This window comes from Diabrotica virgifera, chromosome 5, assembly GCF_917563875.1.
Source record: "Diabrotica virgifera virgifera chromosome 5, PGI_DIABVI_V3a".
Taxonomy (NCBI): domain Eukaryota; kingdom Metazoa; phylum Arthropoda; class Insecta; order Coleoptera; family Chrysomelidae; genus Diabrotica; species Diabrotica virgifera.
The window spans coordinates 203,615,347-203,634,058 of record NC_065447.1 but is presented as its reverse complement, the minus strand read 5'-3'; the positions used below and the strand labels follow the sequence as shown (position 1 = coordinate 203,634,058).

Below are 18,712 nucleotides of genomic sequence, written 5' to 3'. Positions count from 1 at the left end.
GTAGCTATGTATTTGTGCTCATACTCGATTTGATTTTCTTACCATTTTTCCTAATAATAGTTTGAATAAATTCGTTGATTGCGGATCCCCTTATTTTAAACCTCTATTCACTTTGAACTGCTTGGAAAATCTGAGTATCACTAGCCTTATAAGCTTTTCTGGTATATAATATTCTCACGGTCTCATATAGCATTTTTATGGAGTCGTATTACACGTTTTGTAATTTTAAGTTTTGTTCGTAGTTATTATTTTGAAAAAATTTTAACATATTTTTTCAATGATCAGTAGATTTTCTTCCTGGTGTAAACCCTCCCTGGTATTTTCCGATCACTTTTTTATCATAATTCATTAAACTTTTCCTAATACTTTTTGCAAGTAGGTACCTATTTTATATGGACTCCTTCTAGTAATGCTGTATCTCTCATCCTACTTCTCGTACTCCGTTTTGTCGCCTTTTTTTATAGATAGGACAAATTATAAGAGCGCTATTTCATTTTTCGGCATCCCTTCCTTTTGCCAAACTGTTAATGTCAAGCGGAATATTAGGTTTTCTCTTTACATTTACAAATACATAGTATTTCTATACAATTATCGGCAATTGTTTTCAGAGGCGGAACAGAGGCCCCCGTAGCATGGGCTATCAATATTGCATCGTCTTCATAACAGAGTATTTTTACTTCTTTGTTTCCCACTCTGTATCCTCTTCCTTTGTTGATGCTGTTGGCGATTTTATTCATGGTTAAATTGAAGAGAATTGGGCTCAATGAGTCCCCGCCTTATTCCGTTGCCTATGTCTATAGATCCTGAAAGTTGCCAATCTATTCTACAGGAACTTCTCTATCATACAGAAGATTGATTACATGTTTGAGGCGGAAATCATCTTCCAAAACGGACGGTGTACGGTGGACTACAACTTTTGTTGAATATTTTTCGAGTTACTGCGAGTGAAATTGTTTATTTTTCAACAAAAAACACGTTTTTAGCCGGAGATTCGCAAATAACTCAAAAAATTTTAACAAATAAAATATTATTCAAAAAAACATTTTTAGCAAAAACTTAGCTTATAAAAAACAAAAAAAAATGGTCTATTCATGAAGTCAATCGACACAGTAAAAGCAAAGTTAAAGCTCATGAAAAATTGTTCTTATTCGTCCATTTCCAAATCGAATATTTCAAAGTAAAATAACCCAAATATAAAGCACTTTTCGGGGAAAACTCAATAAAATGTTTTTAAATGTTTAAAAAAGCTTTACTTTTTATAAAATTATCTAGGATCAAAAACTAATCGAGTTAAGCTCAAAATAAAGTTGGCCCACTTTTTTGGTAAAAAAAAATCGTGCAAATTTCCCCCTGTTTAGCACCTCAAATAAAATTAGTAGTTAGCGCTTTACCATTTACTTATGTATTGTTTATAAATATGATCTGTGAGTTTAAGTTTGACCGGTTGAAAATTTTTATTTTTGAAAAAAAAAAGGTTTTTTTAGTAGGAAAGGGTTTTTTTATTTTGGAAAAATGCCCTTTTTCAAAATAACTTAAAAAGTATTAGTGATACAAAAAATCTCAAATAGTAAAGAAATGTAGGTTTTGCTTTTATAAATATAATGGTTTTATTTTGTTTTTCTTTAACACAAAGATATGGCTGTTCAAAATTTGCATACACTCGTGATTATTGACTCGTTCAAAAATGAGGTCTTTCAGTGAAACTTACAGATCATATAAATAAAGTTAAGTAACTTGTAAAGCGGTAATGATTAATTTGGGGTGCTAAATAGGGGGAGCCTTTCACGATTTTTTTACCAAAACAAGAGATTAACTTTATTTTGAGTGTAACTCGCTTAGTTTCGATGCTAGAAACTATTATAAAAAATAAAAAATAAAGCTTTTTTTTAAAAAAGTTTCAATGAGTTTTTCCCGAAAAGTGCTTCATTTTTTGGTTATTTCACGTTGAAATATTCGATTTGGAATTTGAAGAATAAGAAGAATTTTTCATAAGTTACAACCTTCTTTTTATTTTGTCGATAGACATCATTTTTTTATAAGCTACATTTTTGTTAAGAATATTTTTTAGATAAAATTGTTGAACAATAAACATTTTCACTAGAAAATAATTTAAAAAGTAGGTATTGACTTATCACTTCGGTGCGGTGACACTGAAAATTGCACGGAATCTCCGTATTTCACGGTCATTTACATATAGGTACGTTTTTCTTACACAAGTCGTATTTAGTAACTTTTTAAAGAGGACCCCATTTCCAATTCTGCGGGGGGTCCCCGACGGAGTTTGTTACGCCACTGATAGTAAATATATCTAAATGAAAATAGCAGAGGCAGTCCATAAGTAGTTTTGAAAAAGTGTCAGAAATCGAATACTTAAGAGTAACCATAACGACCACGAGAAAAGAAGGAAAAGAGATCAGATCAATAATCAGTTTTTATTGCATCTCTGACGAATTTCTTAGTCTACGCCCCTGATATGACATTAGAATGCCAGTAGCCGGATTCCTAATGTTCCTAACACGGTAGATCTTAATTTAATACAAGAAACGAGAGGAAGATAAAGATAAAATCTACTACATAACCTTAAATAAAGTCAAACGTCACTCTGTCCTGTCAGTTAACAGTCAACTCAAATTGTTTAAAAACATTTATCAGGTGCAAAAATTTGAATATTTTAACCGAATCTATTTATTTTCAAATTGGTATTTACATAATTAGTACAAAGTGCTTAAGTCCATAATGTTAAATACAATTTTAAAACAATTACAATTACTCAAAGATCAAGAATTGTATTCAAATATGTGTAAAGTTGTAAGTATTCCAGCATGATATATAATTTTACAATATGTGTTAATAAAATATAAATTTTAGTGCGAATTAGCCTTAACTTTAGCAGATCAAAAACCTGATATTTTCCATTTACCAGTGAAGTTACAAATAACAGTTTATTATGCTGATGCATGTTTTCACACTCAAAAATATATCCAGGCAGAAGCATTATACAGACAAGGGCTTCAGATGAGAAAAAACTATGTAATGAAGTCCAAAAATGCCAGCAATAAATTAGATAATCAAACCGCTGTTTTAAGTGATACTGATATAAAGTACCAAATTTATTTGTGCTGCATGGCTCTAAAACAAAAGAATGCTGCCTGTGAAATATTACAGGTAATTATAATTTTTATTAACACCTTGGCTGTGTTTAGACATATTTAAAAACTTACGTTGAGTGCGTTTCAAGGCATAACTGTCTGATAGTAAACCTTTGCCACAGTGTGTTACAACACAGTTGATGCAGCTAACCGTTAGTGTAACACGAGTCTATTTGTCTCGTAAGGCAGCCAAGGTGTTAAGTATTTGAATGATTCAATTTTTTCCAAATTAAAACGTTCCTTTTTTGTAGCACTGGTTTTCCATACTTTTTTAAGACCTTGTTTTCTACTATATTCATTTTATTATTTTTGGCAGCTGATCATGTTCAATTTTATTTAGTGAATATATCGGATAGCTCAGTGTGACTAGCGGCTGACCCACACTTCACTTCGCCATGAGGTATGTGCGTTCAAGCCCAGCCCAGGCCATCGGAAAAACAAAAAGGCTAACACGTCAGTATAAAATTCTAAATATGAATCTGGCACTTAGACTGGAATATGCGGGCATCTGATCAACCTATGAGGGAGCAGTACTGCAAGGGATAAGGGCTTGCGGCTAGGTGAAACTCCCCCATAGATCCCTACCGAAGGGTGTTGACGCCTAAGAACGGTGTATACATACATATATTGTATCTTATTTTTTATAATGAGTTAACGATTAGTTAATTTAGGCATTTTCTGCTATTTAAAAATAAATTTTTCTCAATCACGTTACATGTTATTGTATGCTCTCTCAGGCATACATACAAAACATACGAAAAAGTTTATATTTTGTCCAGTTTATACAAATGCTTTCTACCAATCTTGTATTGTTCCAATCTTGTATTGTGTGTAAAAGGACTCAAGAGTCGTACATGTATAAGAAATACAAAAAAAAATCGTAAAAAAAATATTTATTTTGAATGAAAATCAACAAAACAATTGCATTCACGGACATTACATAAATGAATTTTACATTTACTAAAACTAATGTGTGTCTTTTATACCTTGCAGCTGGCTTGGCTCTGGTCAAATATGGGCAAATGATCCACACCATAAAAATGAATTTCTCTTAATGTCGTTTGTTCCATCTTCAATTTTTTAATGGTTGGTGGTGTACAAGATCCATTAGTGCTTGATGGACGTCCTAACTTTTTTTATGGGTATCCCTTGATGGTATTACTTGATCAATATTGCTTACCTTCTAAATCAGAATTATTAACAAATATGAGTTCTGTAATTCATCTTCGCTCGTAACTTCGATATCTGACAAATTATTGATAATATCAAGAAGTTCAGCTTCAGTTAGTGGCTTTCTAGGCATGTTGTCGAAATAAGAAATCTGAAAATTTAACTACCTTTGAGTCACCATGTTCATTTAAAAGAATACATGATTTTTTGTATTAAATTATATGAAGTATCTAATATTTTTCATGTTTTTGTACATACATGTAAAAACTAACAACTAAGTACCTATAAAATAATTTTTAAATCAGATTTTAACTTAATTAATAAGTTTAAACACAAAGGAAATATCACAAATTGATAAGCCCAAAATATGTGTTACCATGCGCTATTTATAAACCAAACTAAGCTATTAGGAACAAGTTTGTCAGGTACTGTGACTAATACAATGGACAAAGACGATGTTTGCCTAAAGGATCACGGTGATTCACCATAAAAAATGTGAAATAGCTATTGTTGGCGATTATGAAAAGTTGATGTTTGTTTAAATGAACATGGTGACTGGAAGGGTTAACTAATCTTAAGGATCAAAGGTACTTAATTAATATGATCATCCTGGGGTTGACATTAAGTGTGCTTGTATTTGGGTCCAGAGCCACCTGTTGTAGTGCTAAAAAGCATCTCTGCGAACGTAAAAAAGCCTGGATCCAAAGCCAGCGCAACTCATACTGGGAGGTTATACCTAGTCAAACACATGTCAAGATTTATATAGGACAGACATGTGCTAGTAGGGATCAATTGTTGCTGAAAATAAGCATAAACCAGCTCACAGTCATAACAGGTTTCCTCACTGGGCATGCGCCAGTTAAGGAGAACCTGTATACAATGGAGCTGTTGCATGGAGACTTGAGCTACATATTCTGTAACAGAGAACCTGAAACAGTCAGCGGTACCTTGCATGACTGCGAGGCATTGGATCGCAGGCTGCACACACTTTGAGACAACGAAATGACACAAAATATATATTGCACCCACCAGACCTGTATAAGCTAGTACAGGGTTCCAGAATTCTGGAATGGGTTTCATAAAACAATGGAATATGTACAATAAGCCAAGTACTGTAGTATGATTGGTTCATAATAGATGACTTTCAGGGGACAAAATCTCTAGAATCTGACAGACTAGGTAACCAAGCCAGTTTACTCTGGGTGCCTGGACATACTGGTATTGAAGAGAATGAAAAGACTGATCTACTTGCCAGGAGAGGGGCAAAAGAAACATTCATAGGCCCAGAGCCTGTCATTAACATAGCAAGAAGCACAGCAAAAAAAAACAATATCGGACTGGGTGGAAGATGAAATATAACATGAACAAATAGGTCTCGAACATTCGAAGCTTTTATGTGTGAACCTTCAAAGATGGGATCCAAAGATCTACTAGATATGAATAGAAATAATCTGCTAATCATTGTAGCTCTCCCAACAGGACACTATTGTGTTAAGGGGCACATGAACAAAGTCAGACTAACAGAAAGTGGAAATTACAGATTCTGTCAGGCTAATGGTGGGGTTGTGGGACACGTTCTGTGTAGTGATGTAAGAAGAGAATATTCTCGAGAACGAGAATATTCCCTTAATCGTGCTAAGACAATACATAAAAAGAAAAATAAAAAACGGAAAATGTGGATACGGCTTTTCTAAGTAAACGCGAACAATGAGTAATTTAACTATGGAAATATTGCTAGACAATTCTTTGTTTAAGAATTTTACAAGGATGTCTAAAAGTGATTTCGAACTATTAATAAATATGATAGGACCAAGAATAGAGAAGAAAGATTAAACATGAGAAACGCAATACCAATCTCAACAAGATTAGCAATTGTTATTTATATATACTAACAGTTTTAGTTTAATGTATTTATTCAGGGTGCACTACTCTTCCATTTGTCTCATAGTTCCAGAAGTATGCCAAGTTCCACAACTTTGGACGTAAATGTACTGCATTAATAAACCTTATTGTGATTTCATTGGACCACATATTCATCTTTTCTTTGTATGTTTTGACAAAACCAAATTAAATTTCAACAGAGCACAGGAAATACAGAGCAACATGCAAAATTTTCACAGCTGTTCGACTTTATCGGCAACGCATCAGGCACTGCAATAGTGTTCAAATACCATTAAGATTTCGGCCACGTGGCTCAGTCAAACGGCGATATTTTCATTAGATTGCTGTAATGTTGCCAGAAATATACCAAATATATATTTTCGGCAACATATTGCTTCAAAAACTAGCCCATCTAAATGCCCCTTTAGACGTAGACCAAATCCATGACTGAGCTGACGACTGGTGAAAAATAAAATCCCACAACTTCTCAACAGTACATTGAAATATAGAATGTAGATGACCAGGATGAGCTAATGATAGAAATAGATTCTGAACCTGAGGCCTCATGTTTTTCTGATTAAATCACCACATCTATTATTTGCATTATTTGTTGTTAAGAAGAAACTTTAATTTTTTTATCAAATAAATTTTGTGTTCTCTGTTGTTTTTGTATTTGGTTTATATATAAAGAACACTGTTGTTTAGTCTCATAATTTTGTATATAATTTCATGATTTTTAATACCTTATTTCATCTTCAACAATATCCCTAAGTGCGCCATAGGGTTCATTCTCAGAAAATTCTCCATATCGAGAATATCTAGAGAATATTCTCTGATTTTTCATTCTCGAGGATTTTCCAACACTAGTTCTGTGTCCTACTTAATAGAAGTCATTTAAAGCCACAATAGATTTTGTTAAAAAAAGGTGGTCTGAAGGGGCAACTAACCTATAAATGAGCCATAATAGACCTCTGAGGTTGACTGGAAAGGTGGTTAAGTACCCAGTCATATTAAATCTAACCTAACGTAAGAGAATACTTAAAGAAATGTATTGAAGTTATACAGGATGGGATGCAATACAATGAAGTGATAAGTCCAGATTTAAATGTGTGTTGCAGTCTACAACAACGAGTAGACAGTAGAAGGAAAAATGAAGCTTTTCATGGTCTCAAGAGAAAAGTCAAATTTTCATGTGTATGTCATGATCTAGGGCAGCATGTAGTCTAAAATTGTGGGAAAGTTGCATTTTATTAATGGATATATGTAAATACAGGCAAATATTTGAAGATTTCAGAAGAATCCCTTTTATCGATTATGGCAGTTTAACATCAGTGGTAGATTTTGCTTCCAACAGGATGGTGCAGCTGCCATATCTAGAAAAAGGCCATACCTAAAATTGATTGAAGATCATGGAATACCACTTCTGGAAAAGTCCCGACTTGTCCCCAATAGAAATTATATGGCGTGAAATAAAAAAAAGCATTGAGGAAGCATTCTGCCAGGTCCGTCAACAAATTAAAGAAAAAATTGCAATTGGATTCACTTACACCAGAATTTTGCCAAAACTTTGAAAAAACTATGCCTCAAAGAATTTTGGATGTAATTAAAAAAAAAGGGATGTTACTCAGTGGTAAACTTTCACATCTTTTTGTTGATACATATTACATATTGTATGCGTTTTTAATTTCTTGTTATTCTGCTTACTTAGCTGATTTCATTATTTCAAAAATATATATGTTACGGTAAATGTGATTAAAAGGGAATTATTAATAATTACCGGTTACTATTAATACAACCCGAATAGCTAGGTAAAAGTAATAAATATACCAGAAATAATCACATTGACCGGTTATTATTAATAAATCCCGTATTCAAACGGTAAACGTGATAAATGTTGAATACCAATAAGTTCTTAGGAGCTTGTGGGGTGGAGGGTTTACTTATTACATGTCTATACTAAATTTACAATCAAGATGCAGTAGAAATAAACAAACCAAGACACGTTAAATGTTACTAGGAGTAGTCCTGAATCATAATTTACATTGTAAATCCTAAATCATGATTTCCAAAGTTTATACGTTCTAAATTATGATTCGGGAGTGCTCCTAGTAGAATTTAACTTATATTGGCTTGTTTATTTCTACTGCATCTTGATTGCAAATTTAGTATAGTTAGGTTTTTTGATTGATAAGTTCTGTTTAACTGTCTAAATATATTGCCAAAATACGAGTTTGTTAATACATACTTATAGTCTAAGAGCTAGTGAACCCTCCGACTAACGGTCGTCCTGTAAGGCTAGAAATTTGTCTAGTGATAATTCATATCACACCAAGGCTAAAAACCATGACCTGGCAGGCATCAGCGGTGCACGTGTATCTACCAGGTGAATCGAAAAGTGCAAATTTAGGGGGTAAAATAAACTTTCTCCTGTAAGGTTTAAAAAGTATGTGTTTGAGTAAGTCATCTAGAAGAAATGTGTACAATGACAGGCGATTCTGAAGAGCATTAGACCTTGCCAGGCGAGGGGAAAGATTAGGGGTTTTTCCTAAAATTATTCTTTTTGCATCGAACAAATTTTTTTTAGGTTTTTTTAATTATTCCAAACAGAAAAGTTCTTTGGTGATTTTTCTCTTAAGTTAATAGTTTTTGTTATATAAGCGATTGAAAATTTTGAAAATTGCGAAATCGGCCATTTTTAACACTAAATCGGACATTTATCTAAAAATTTCAATGTTGCCAAGGTACGTAGATATTCTTTAAACATTGATTGATGAAATCCCGAAGAGTTTTTTGCAATAATTTCTAGCCTTACAGGACGACCGTTAGTCGGAGGGTTCACTAGCTCTTAGGCTATTATTACATGTCTAGTTAGGATTTTTGATTGATAATTTTGTTTAAGGGCATAGGCGCAAAATGTTTAATGTGCTTTAAATGTATTTATTTTTTTCGAATCCTAAGAAAACTAATAAATTTTTTTGAAAAATTTAAAGGCAGAGTGAAAGACTTCACTTACTGATTACCGAGGGCCGAAAGTCCCTGAAAACTTCTATAATGTTTATTTTAATAAGTTACAGTTATTTTTAATTGCAAATATTTTATTCAAAAGAAATTTTTTATTATGATGGACTTGAGACCTTCGGTAATAACGTAATCTTTCATTCTGCGTTTAAATTTTTGAAAATACTTATTAGTTTTCTCATGATCCCAAAAAAATGAATACATTTAAAACACATTGAAAATTTTAACAGGCGACATTTTGCGCCTTTCCCCTTAAGTGTTTAACTGTTTTTACTTACTAAATGTCTAGTTAGGTTTTTTTATTGATAAATGTTGTTTTAACTTTGTTACCAAATACAAGTCTAGTTAAATAGGTTTTTTTGGTTAATAAATGTTGTTTAAGTGTTTTAATTTTGTTACCAAATACAAGTCTATTATTACTTGTTTGTTACCAAATATAAGTCTAGTTAAGTTTTTGATTGATAAATTATGTTTAGGCGTTTAACTTTATTACCAAAGTCGAGTCTGTTTTTACTTATTACATGTCTAGTTGGGTTGTTTGATTAATAAGTTCTGTTTAAGTGTTAACTTTATTACCCAGTTTCCAAAATGCGTTTTTATTACATTTACCAGAGCTGTTAGGATAGTATTAATAATAACCGGTTAATCTAATTATAAAGGCATTATTAATCACATTGACCAACTGCTAAAGTTATTATTAATACAGACCGGATTTATCACATTGACCGTAACATATATATAATTATGGGAATCCAAAAATGTTGTCCAAATAATTAAAACTTTTGAGACTTTTATTCTTGTTCTCACAATTTAATTTTCTTTTCAATCTAACATTGTACATTCACTTGTATCTTCTTTTCTTGTCATGGAATAATGTATTCGGAAATGATTTTATCCACCTTTGTATGTAATAAGCTAAGTTCAAAATTTGTACACTTATAGAACTTTGAAAGACGCTTCCTAAAAAAAAACAATGCATTCGGTTTATTTATTTATTTGCCGCTTAACCATAAGTGATAGAGGAGTCGATTTTAAACAAATACCCTTGTCATTTTTATATAAACATTTTTGCGTGTTTTATAATAAACACTCTTTCTATGCAGCTTTTATTTCTGAACTTGCACTCCCCCCCCCCCCCTCCTATTAACACTTCGAGCGTCCTTTTACGGACAAAGGATTTTTTTCTTTTTTATGCATGTTGACTTGAGACATGAGGGTATTTGTTTAAAAACGAGCCTTCTATCACTTATGGTTAGGAGGCAAATTTGTTAATAGCTTAACAGTGTTTAGTCGGACAAACTTTGAATGTATGCGAACACTGGAACAGGGGAAGTTTTAATTGTGGCAGGTTGTTTTTAAGTTTATTCAATAGAAAACTTTATACACTCACAGACAAAAATATTGCATATTTTATTTTTGAAGTATATCTTTTTCCTTTTAAAATTTTTTGTACTTTTAGTTGCTAAATAAGTTGAGCTGAACTATCCTACGTATATTTATTGTCAAGTAACTTGCATATTGCAGAGTCACAACTAAGAGAAATTAATTTTGCTTATAACATTTAATTAGAAAAAGAAAAAATAACGACAATAGAACAATTTTTTACGGCAACATTGTAACAATTTAGTACCTAGTATTTCCTCCTCTAGCTCTAATGAGTGCCTGCATCTTTCTAGGTATGCTTCGCAGAATATTTTGGATGGTGTCTTGCTGAAGTGGATTCCATTCTTCCTGTGCAGCAATTCTTAATTCTGCAATTGAGTTGGGAGCTGGATTTCTTGCTCGTATACGTCTTTTTGCTCGTATATTTCTCTATTATTAGCGAACCAACTCTAGCACAACACACTAAACTGCAGAGATTACGGTGGGCAGGGCACGTGGTCCGCATGCATGAGAGTAGAATCCCCAGAAAATTGCTGAATGCAAGAAAGCAGGGAAGAAGACCTAAAAAGAGATGGGAAGACGAAGTCGATGAGGATGCCAGGAACTTTCTGGGAACACGTTCATGGAAAAGAACAGCGGCAAATCGAAATGATTGGAGAAGCTTATTGAAGGAGGCCAAGGCTCGATTTGGGCTGTAGTGCCATTGGATGGATGGATACGTCTTTTTAGGATGTCCCGTATATGTTCTATATTCTATGGGATTTGCATCAGGGCTCATTGGTGGCCAGTCTAGAGCCTCAACTCCAACATCCTCAAAATATTGTATGACTGTTCCTGCGGTATGTGCACGGGCATTATCATGCATTAGCACAAAGTTATCATACCCAATGAAGCCGGCATAAGGAAAAACATGCTTAAAGGATGTTCCGTATGTACCAGTCAGCATTCATTCCAATATTCACCTCAATAAGCTCCGTACGACTCTCCCAACTAATGCCACCCCATAGCATGATAAAACCGCCACCAAAACTAACATGTTGTACAAGATTACATTCTGCGAAACGTTCCCCAGACCTTCTGTATACTCGATCACGTCCATCTGGCTTCCATAATTGTATCCTCGTTTCATCTGGGAAAGGAACTCTTCTCCATTGATGTTCGTTCCAGTTAACGTGGGCTCTAGCAAAGTACAACCTTTGAGTTTTATGCCGTGGTAGAAGTGGAACTCTGGCAGGCTGTTTTGGATTCATACCAACCTCTTGAAGTCTTCGAGTCACAGTTTTGGCACTTACATTAACTTGTCTTGTGATCAGTAACTCATTTTTGAGATAAGAAGCTGTAAGTGTACGATTTCGCAAAGATATAAGTATTAAATATTGGTCATCTCTTGGCGTTGTACATCTTTTTCGTCCTTGACCAAGTCGCCTTTTGTATTCCCCAGTCTGATTGTATCGCTTTACTATACGAGAAACAGTCGACTGATGGATATTCGCTATCCACGCAATATCTTCTTGTCTGTAACCCTCATTTCTTAAAGTAACAGTTCTAGCACACACTACCTCACTTAAATGTGGCATATCAGCAAGAAACCTGCAGAATCGAAAAATGAAACTCTCCAACTGACATATTCTAACTGACAATTCAACAAAACAAGAATTGTCAAGTTGCCAAAGCACACTTTCCATACTATGCAATGTTTGTTAATTTGTTACATTATTGCATATTCAGTTATGAAGACTATGTTTAACCATTTATTTACCTCTAATAAATTAAAATACATCAAATAAATAGATAAATAAATAAAAAAATACATTTCAAAGATAAAAAATAAACAAATAATAACGATTGAAGATCAAATGTGCAATATTTTTGTCCATGAGTATATAATATATGAAAAAATGTTTGTCCGACAAATATGTTGGGCATTTTAATAAGTCCGACATGTAGAACATGTCAAATGACAGGAATTATATTGGTGGTAAATATCAGCCTGATTTTTGCACGAGAGTTTAATGAAAGGGTAACAAATCAATTGGAAGTTCTGTCCGATAAAATACATGAGACGTTTTCGTAGTCTGACGTTAGAAACCTGTAAGCTGTTCCACAATTAAAACTTCCCCTGTTCCAGTGTTCCCGTACAGTACATCAAAGTTTGTCCGACTAGACACCGTTAAGCTATTAACAAATTTTCAGCTTGCTATTAATAAACTTTTTTTTGGTACGCGACATCCAGGCATAAAATGATTGCCAACTTTAAGCTGTGATATCTCGGCAACCATTAGGTTTTGGGCCCAGCATAATTTTGCGAATCTGCTATTTTTTTGACCCTTTTTTGCAAAATTGTTATGCAAAAACTATTAAACCGATGTTGTCTGAAGCCATTTACTTGTGGCATTTTTATGATTAACTATTTATATGGGAAATAAGCCACAATTAAATCGAAAATATTTAATTATTTTCCAAACTAGTGCGGAAACTGATACTTTCACGCACGAGACTGCCGTTGACATAGCGGTGTTCGGGCAAGCAGTCGAGTGCAGGGAAGACACTTTTCGCCTGAGTTAGAAACAATATTTTTTCTAGGGCCGAACGTTTGGGAAAAAGCCACAAAAAATAGAGTTATATCAATTTTTATTTAGAAGTGAAAATACACAAATTAATTCTTTGACAAGGTTGTCAAAACCCAACTTTCAATATAATGGGTTACCACGACGACCATATTGGTTTCCATGACGATGATTCAATACCATTGTAATTGTCTACTGATCTGACTTTTAAATGTTATGTCAAAATAATTTTATTTCATCGACTTATCGCGCTAATTTCATTAAAACATGAACACAATAGGATAAATTTGAAATAAATTAGTAAATAATATCCAAATATTAGTTTATTGCATGTATTATAATATATTATAATGCCATATTACAAGGTATTTTACTTTCCCGCACGCCGTGCGGGAAAATTTACTTTCACGCACGCCGTGCGAGAAAGTGCAACTTTCGGAAACATAATGCGTGCGTGGAAGTGTCTCTTTTAGCACGGCCGTAGAAAAAAATAATTTTATTAACGTTTCGACGCCCAAATCGAGTGTCGTCGAAATACAAAATACTACTAAATTAAACAAAAATGTTTTTGCTAAGTAAAATATTCTTCCAATAATTTATTTAATCTGACTCTTTTATATATAATATATATTTATCTGCCAATATAAATGAGTTAGATTAAATAATTATTAGAAGAATATTTTACTTAGCAACAACATTTTTGTTTAATTTAGTAGTATTTTGTATTTTGACAACGACACCCGATTTGGGCGTCGAAACGTTAATAAAATTATTTTTTTCAATTTAATTGTGGCTTATTTCCCATATAAATAGTTAATTATTAAACCGATCTTAACGACGTTTAGGCAGCACACGTTTCCGTCTTATTTTAAAGTTTTTTTTCTAGGCGGAATATGAAGGCTATAAGTTATGTTTAAAGGGTCGAAAAATTTTAAAGGAAAAACTCATTTCTTTTGCACTTTTTCCCAATTATTACTATTTTTAAACAACAAACATTAAATTTTCAATTTCTAACTAGTTGAATATGTAAAATTAAAAACTGAATATTTTAGTTTTTTATAATTTTTTTTTGTAGGAGCAATATTTTGTATATTTGTAGGAACAAAGTTATAGGCGAAAATACGGACGCAAAAAGCAAAAGTTTTCGATTTTTTCATAAATGTCCAATTAAAAACAGATCTCCCTGGACTATTTGTTTTACTTCTATATTATTAACTATCAATTTCCAAGAAAGAAACCATTACTATATAAATAATAAACGTTTTTTTAATTGAAAAACATTAATTAATTTTTGCAAATAGTTGAATTTCCAGTTATTTCAGGAAGGTGTATGCCAATTGTTTACGACCTATGATGGTAGAGAACACACATATTGCCAGATTTTTGTAGAGCGATGGTTTCCAGCGTGTTGATTACTGCTAAAATTCAGATAGAAAATAAAATTAAATGCGATCATTGATAGTTTTAATGATTGATATCGTAATCCAGTGTACTTAGAATATCAGAGCAATGTTATACCTTATTTTTAAAGTTGTCCTCACAGTACTTGTTATATTTTTACTCCTTTTTATTTATATTTATCTGTTATTTTTAATCTATATATATTTAGCTCTTTATATTTTAAGATGATTCTTGCTAGACATCGAACTCCAAAAGTAAATATGGCTCTTGGAAATATTTATAAAGAAGTTGGGCAAGAAAGAGCTGCAATAACTTGTTTTAAAGAAGTTCTGAGAGAGTGTCCTATGTCGTTAGAAGCAGTTGAAAATCTTTTGAAAATGGGAGTTAAGGTAAGATGAACATTTTACTTACTTATCTGTGGCGTTACACAGCACATTCTGTTTGCCATTTACCACATCCCAATCCTCATTTCTTCTTGTTGTATATTATCTTCTTCAGTGAGGTGTATTTTTTCCATTGCCGTTTTTATTGGTCCGTTTCACTGTAATCTAGAATCTAGAGTAGAACATCACCTTTTTCTCCTTCTATTTGGTTTCCATTTCGTGGTTCTCGGAAGTATTCTTGGCTCGTTCATACTTCGCATATGTGAAAATTTTAGAATAAGTAGTGGATAGTCCAGGGATCAAAATCTATATGATGTCGAAAGGCGCTTTTACCATGGAGGTGGTTGCCACCCCATCTCGGGGGTGGAAATTTTTTATTATATTTTGACCACAAAAGTTGATAAAAACATTCATTCTAAGCAAAAATGTTCTATACATTTTTTTGATAAAATTAATAGTTTTCGATTTATTGGCTATCGAAAGTGTTAGTTTTATAATCAATTACCTTTAATGGGAAATAAGCCACAATTTTACCAAGAAAAAAATGATTTTATTAACGTTTCTATTTTTATTATTTAAATTTTATTAATATATTTTTATTTTACTTTAGTAGTATTTTGAATTTTGACAACGAAACCCGATTTGGGCTTAGAAACGTTAATAAAATCATTTTTTTGGTAAAATTGTGGCTTATTTCCCGTTAAAAGTAATTGATTATAAAAATGCCACAAGAAAATAGCTTCAGAACAACATGTTAGTTTTATATCGAAAAAATCAGAATTAAATAACCTACAATTTCATATTGAAACATTTTTTCGTATCTCTGATGCTAATCGTTCTATTCTGAAGAAAATGGCATTTTTTACCAAACTACAAAAATTCGTTATTCGCTTTTAACTCCAGTTTTTTAAAAACTATCAGTCTAAGCCAGTCAAACTTCTACAATCTATTAATAATACATAAATAAAGAAGAATGAATAAGGCCAATGACTAAAAATACCGCTAACTTACATTATTATGCTTCCAGTTAGATTTCTCCTTTTTTTTTTCAAAAAATATATTGATTTTTTTTAACCGAAAGTTTTTTATTTTTTATTTTAGAAAGCTGGGTAAAAAAGAATTTTGTAGGTTTTTACAAGATCTATAAGCCTATTAATATTTAATATTTTTAAAATCGTCAGTAACAAAAAGAGGTGACTTTTAAAGGGTTGGTAAAGGTGGTTTTTGCATGTTATTACAAGTTTTAATTGTCAATAGCTCACTCAATTTTTGCAAACATGGTTCTTGGGAATTAAACAAGCTATAATTTCATTTTTAAACATTTTTTCGTATCTCTGATGCTAATCTTTCTATTTCGAAGAAAAGCCATTGTTTTCCAAACTACAAAAATTCGTTATTCGCTTTTAACTCAATTTTTTTTTTAAACTAATCATTCTAAGCCGGTGAAACTTCTAGAACCTATTAATAATGCATAAATAAAGAAGACCAAATGAGGGGTCTAAAAGCAAAACCAGCAATCTCCACTTTGACAAATTTTTCAGGAAATAGAATTTTTTAATAAAATTTTAGCGTTTTATTGAAGATTGATTTTGTTTTGTTATTTATATTTATTTGTACATTGGCTTTAGTTATGCAAAAAGAAAACTTAATTATTTACATTAAATTTGAAGTAATTAACAATTTAAGTTTGGAGATTTCTGGTTTTGCTTCAAACACTTGGAGATTGCCGATTTTGCAACAGAGAAAACAATATATGAATTCAAAAAACACACATCTTCCTTGAAACTAAATTTTTATTGAAAAAATTTTAAAACAAATATTTATGGAACAAAAAATTTTTAAACAATTAAATCTGAAATTTCATCACAAGCATCAGGTTCTCCTTCAATATGTTCAATAGCTCCTTCATTTTCTTCGGAATCAATAATGTTTTCTAACATATCATTATTCCTATTTAAAGCGTTATGGTAAAACCAGTGATGTGGGTAGTGGGTAAACCAGTGATGGGATCCCACATCACTGGGTAAAACTCAAGATTTTCTAAGTTTTTCATCCACTTTTCTCCAAAATGTTTTGTTAGAAGTTTATTAACGTCTCGAAGTTTTAAAAGGTTAACCTTAATAGCCCCCAATTCAATAATACCAGGATTAATCATCCTGATATTTTTTCCAGCCTTACAAACACTTTTTGGTTGTCCAATATCGCTTCAATAGTGCGGCTCTCCCCGTACCAAAACGTTTAATCCATTCGTCAAAGACTGAAGCATGTTATAGGCTGTGCGCTGTGATTGGTGAAAACGGAGATTGCTGGTGTTGCTACTCACGCACCGATGGAGATTGCTGTTTTTGCTACTAACCCTATTTTTTGACGTTAAATATTTACAAGATATTGGGGGTTTTGCTACATAATATTTTGTGAAGTTGTAGAAATGAACACAAAAATATAGATGGCAGCAATAACTCAATTTAATGAAAATGTGGAGATTGCTGGTTTTGCTTCTATACCCCTCAAATAAGATCAATGACTAATTTTAATTAGGGTGGTGATTAGGAGGTTGCTTCCGATCACTGAAAAAAATAGGGACTGATATTCTTTTCATTATAAGTCACTTAATTTTTGAGCCATTCGATTCATTCTGTAAAAATTGCGAGGTTTTGTCCTATTTGAAGCTTCATTACTTGGACTATAGTTCCCTAATGTATTTCACAGTTTGTCCATTAGTGTTAATCTGCAGCTTCTTCTTCAAAACAGAATTTTCGTTGTATTTATTCTATTTTCCATTCTTTTCCGTGTAACCCACGTCTCTGAGCCATAATATGAACAGCTTTCCACTATTGTCTTAAATATTCGGTGTTTTTAAGCCAAGAGTTGCGTCTTCTTGGTTTTGCCTTCGATTATAAGTTGGAGCAGTTCGTACTTTTGATTTCTTACAATGTGGCCAAAATATTGTGTTTTCCGTTCTTTTATGATAACCATAAGCTCTCTTTCCTTGTTCATCCACCGCAAAACTTCCGCATTTGTCCGCATATAATTAATGTAGGATATTCTGAGCATTTTACGGTAACACCAGAGTTCGAATGCTTGGATTCTTTTTTGTGTTGCTTTTGTCATTGTCCAGAGTTCAACACCATAGAGCAAGGTGGAGAAAACATAGCACTTAAGTATTCTAGTTCTCCATGAGATACCTAGCTGGCGGTTGCATAGAACTTTTTGCATTTCGTAAAACACTGAACGTGCCTTTCCAGACCTCTAGTGAGTGGTCCCAAGTTTCATCAAGATTACTTCCAAGGTACGTTATTCTTGTTACTCTTTCCAGATCTGTTCCGTCGACATTAACCTTCACCCTTCTGTTTTGGTGCTTGCATCGTTTTTGTCTTCTTTGTATTTAATGTCATTCCAAATTCTCTACAGGCTGTCGTTAATAGTTCCATTAGGCGTTGCAATACTTCAGTATTATCTGCCAAAATGACCGTGTCATCAACGTATCGCAGGTTATTTCTACATTGCCCGTTTATAATTATACCATCCGAGGTGCCTTCTAAAGCTTTCTTAAATATCTTTTCAGAGTAAACGTTGAACAGCAAAGGCTACAGGACACATCCTTGTCTTACTCCCTTCTCGATATTGATTTTTCCAGATGTTTCGCTTTTTATTCCGATTTTAGCCTTTTGTTCTTGTATGGTAGAGGTTTTAATTGATCCTTAATACTCCAGGGAAATAAGCTAGAAATACACCATGTTCGGAACACTCAAAGATCCAG

General features: G+C 32.7%; 1 protein-coding gene across 1 annotated transcript in view; it reads left to right on the top strand.

Annotated features, from left to right (window-relative positions):
- Positions 1 to 2,590: 2,590 nt before the first annotated feature.
- LOC114324188 (anaphase-promoting complex subunit 7) overlaps positions 2,591 to 18,712 on the top strand; it is a 45,093-nt gene continuing 28,971 nt past the window's right edge. Inside the window, exons 1-3 of the mRNA XM_050651745.1 lie at positions 2,591 to 2,808; positions 2,869 to 3,165; positions 14,794 to 14,958. Of these exons, the coding sequence (XP_050507702.1) occupies positions 2,737 to 2,808; positions 2,869 to 3,165; positions 14,794 to 14,958 (534 nt within the window). The 5' untranslated portion in view covers positions 2,591 to 2,736. The remainder of the gene's footprint in view (positions 2,809 to 2,868; positions 3,166 to 14,793; positions 14,959 to 18,712) is intronic.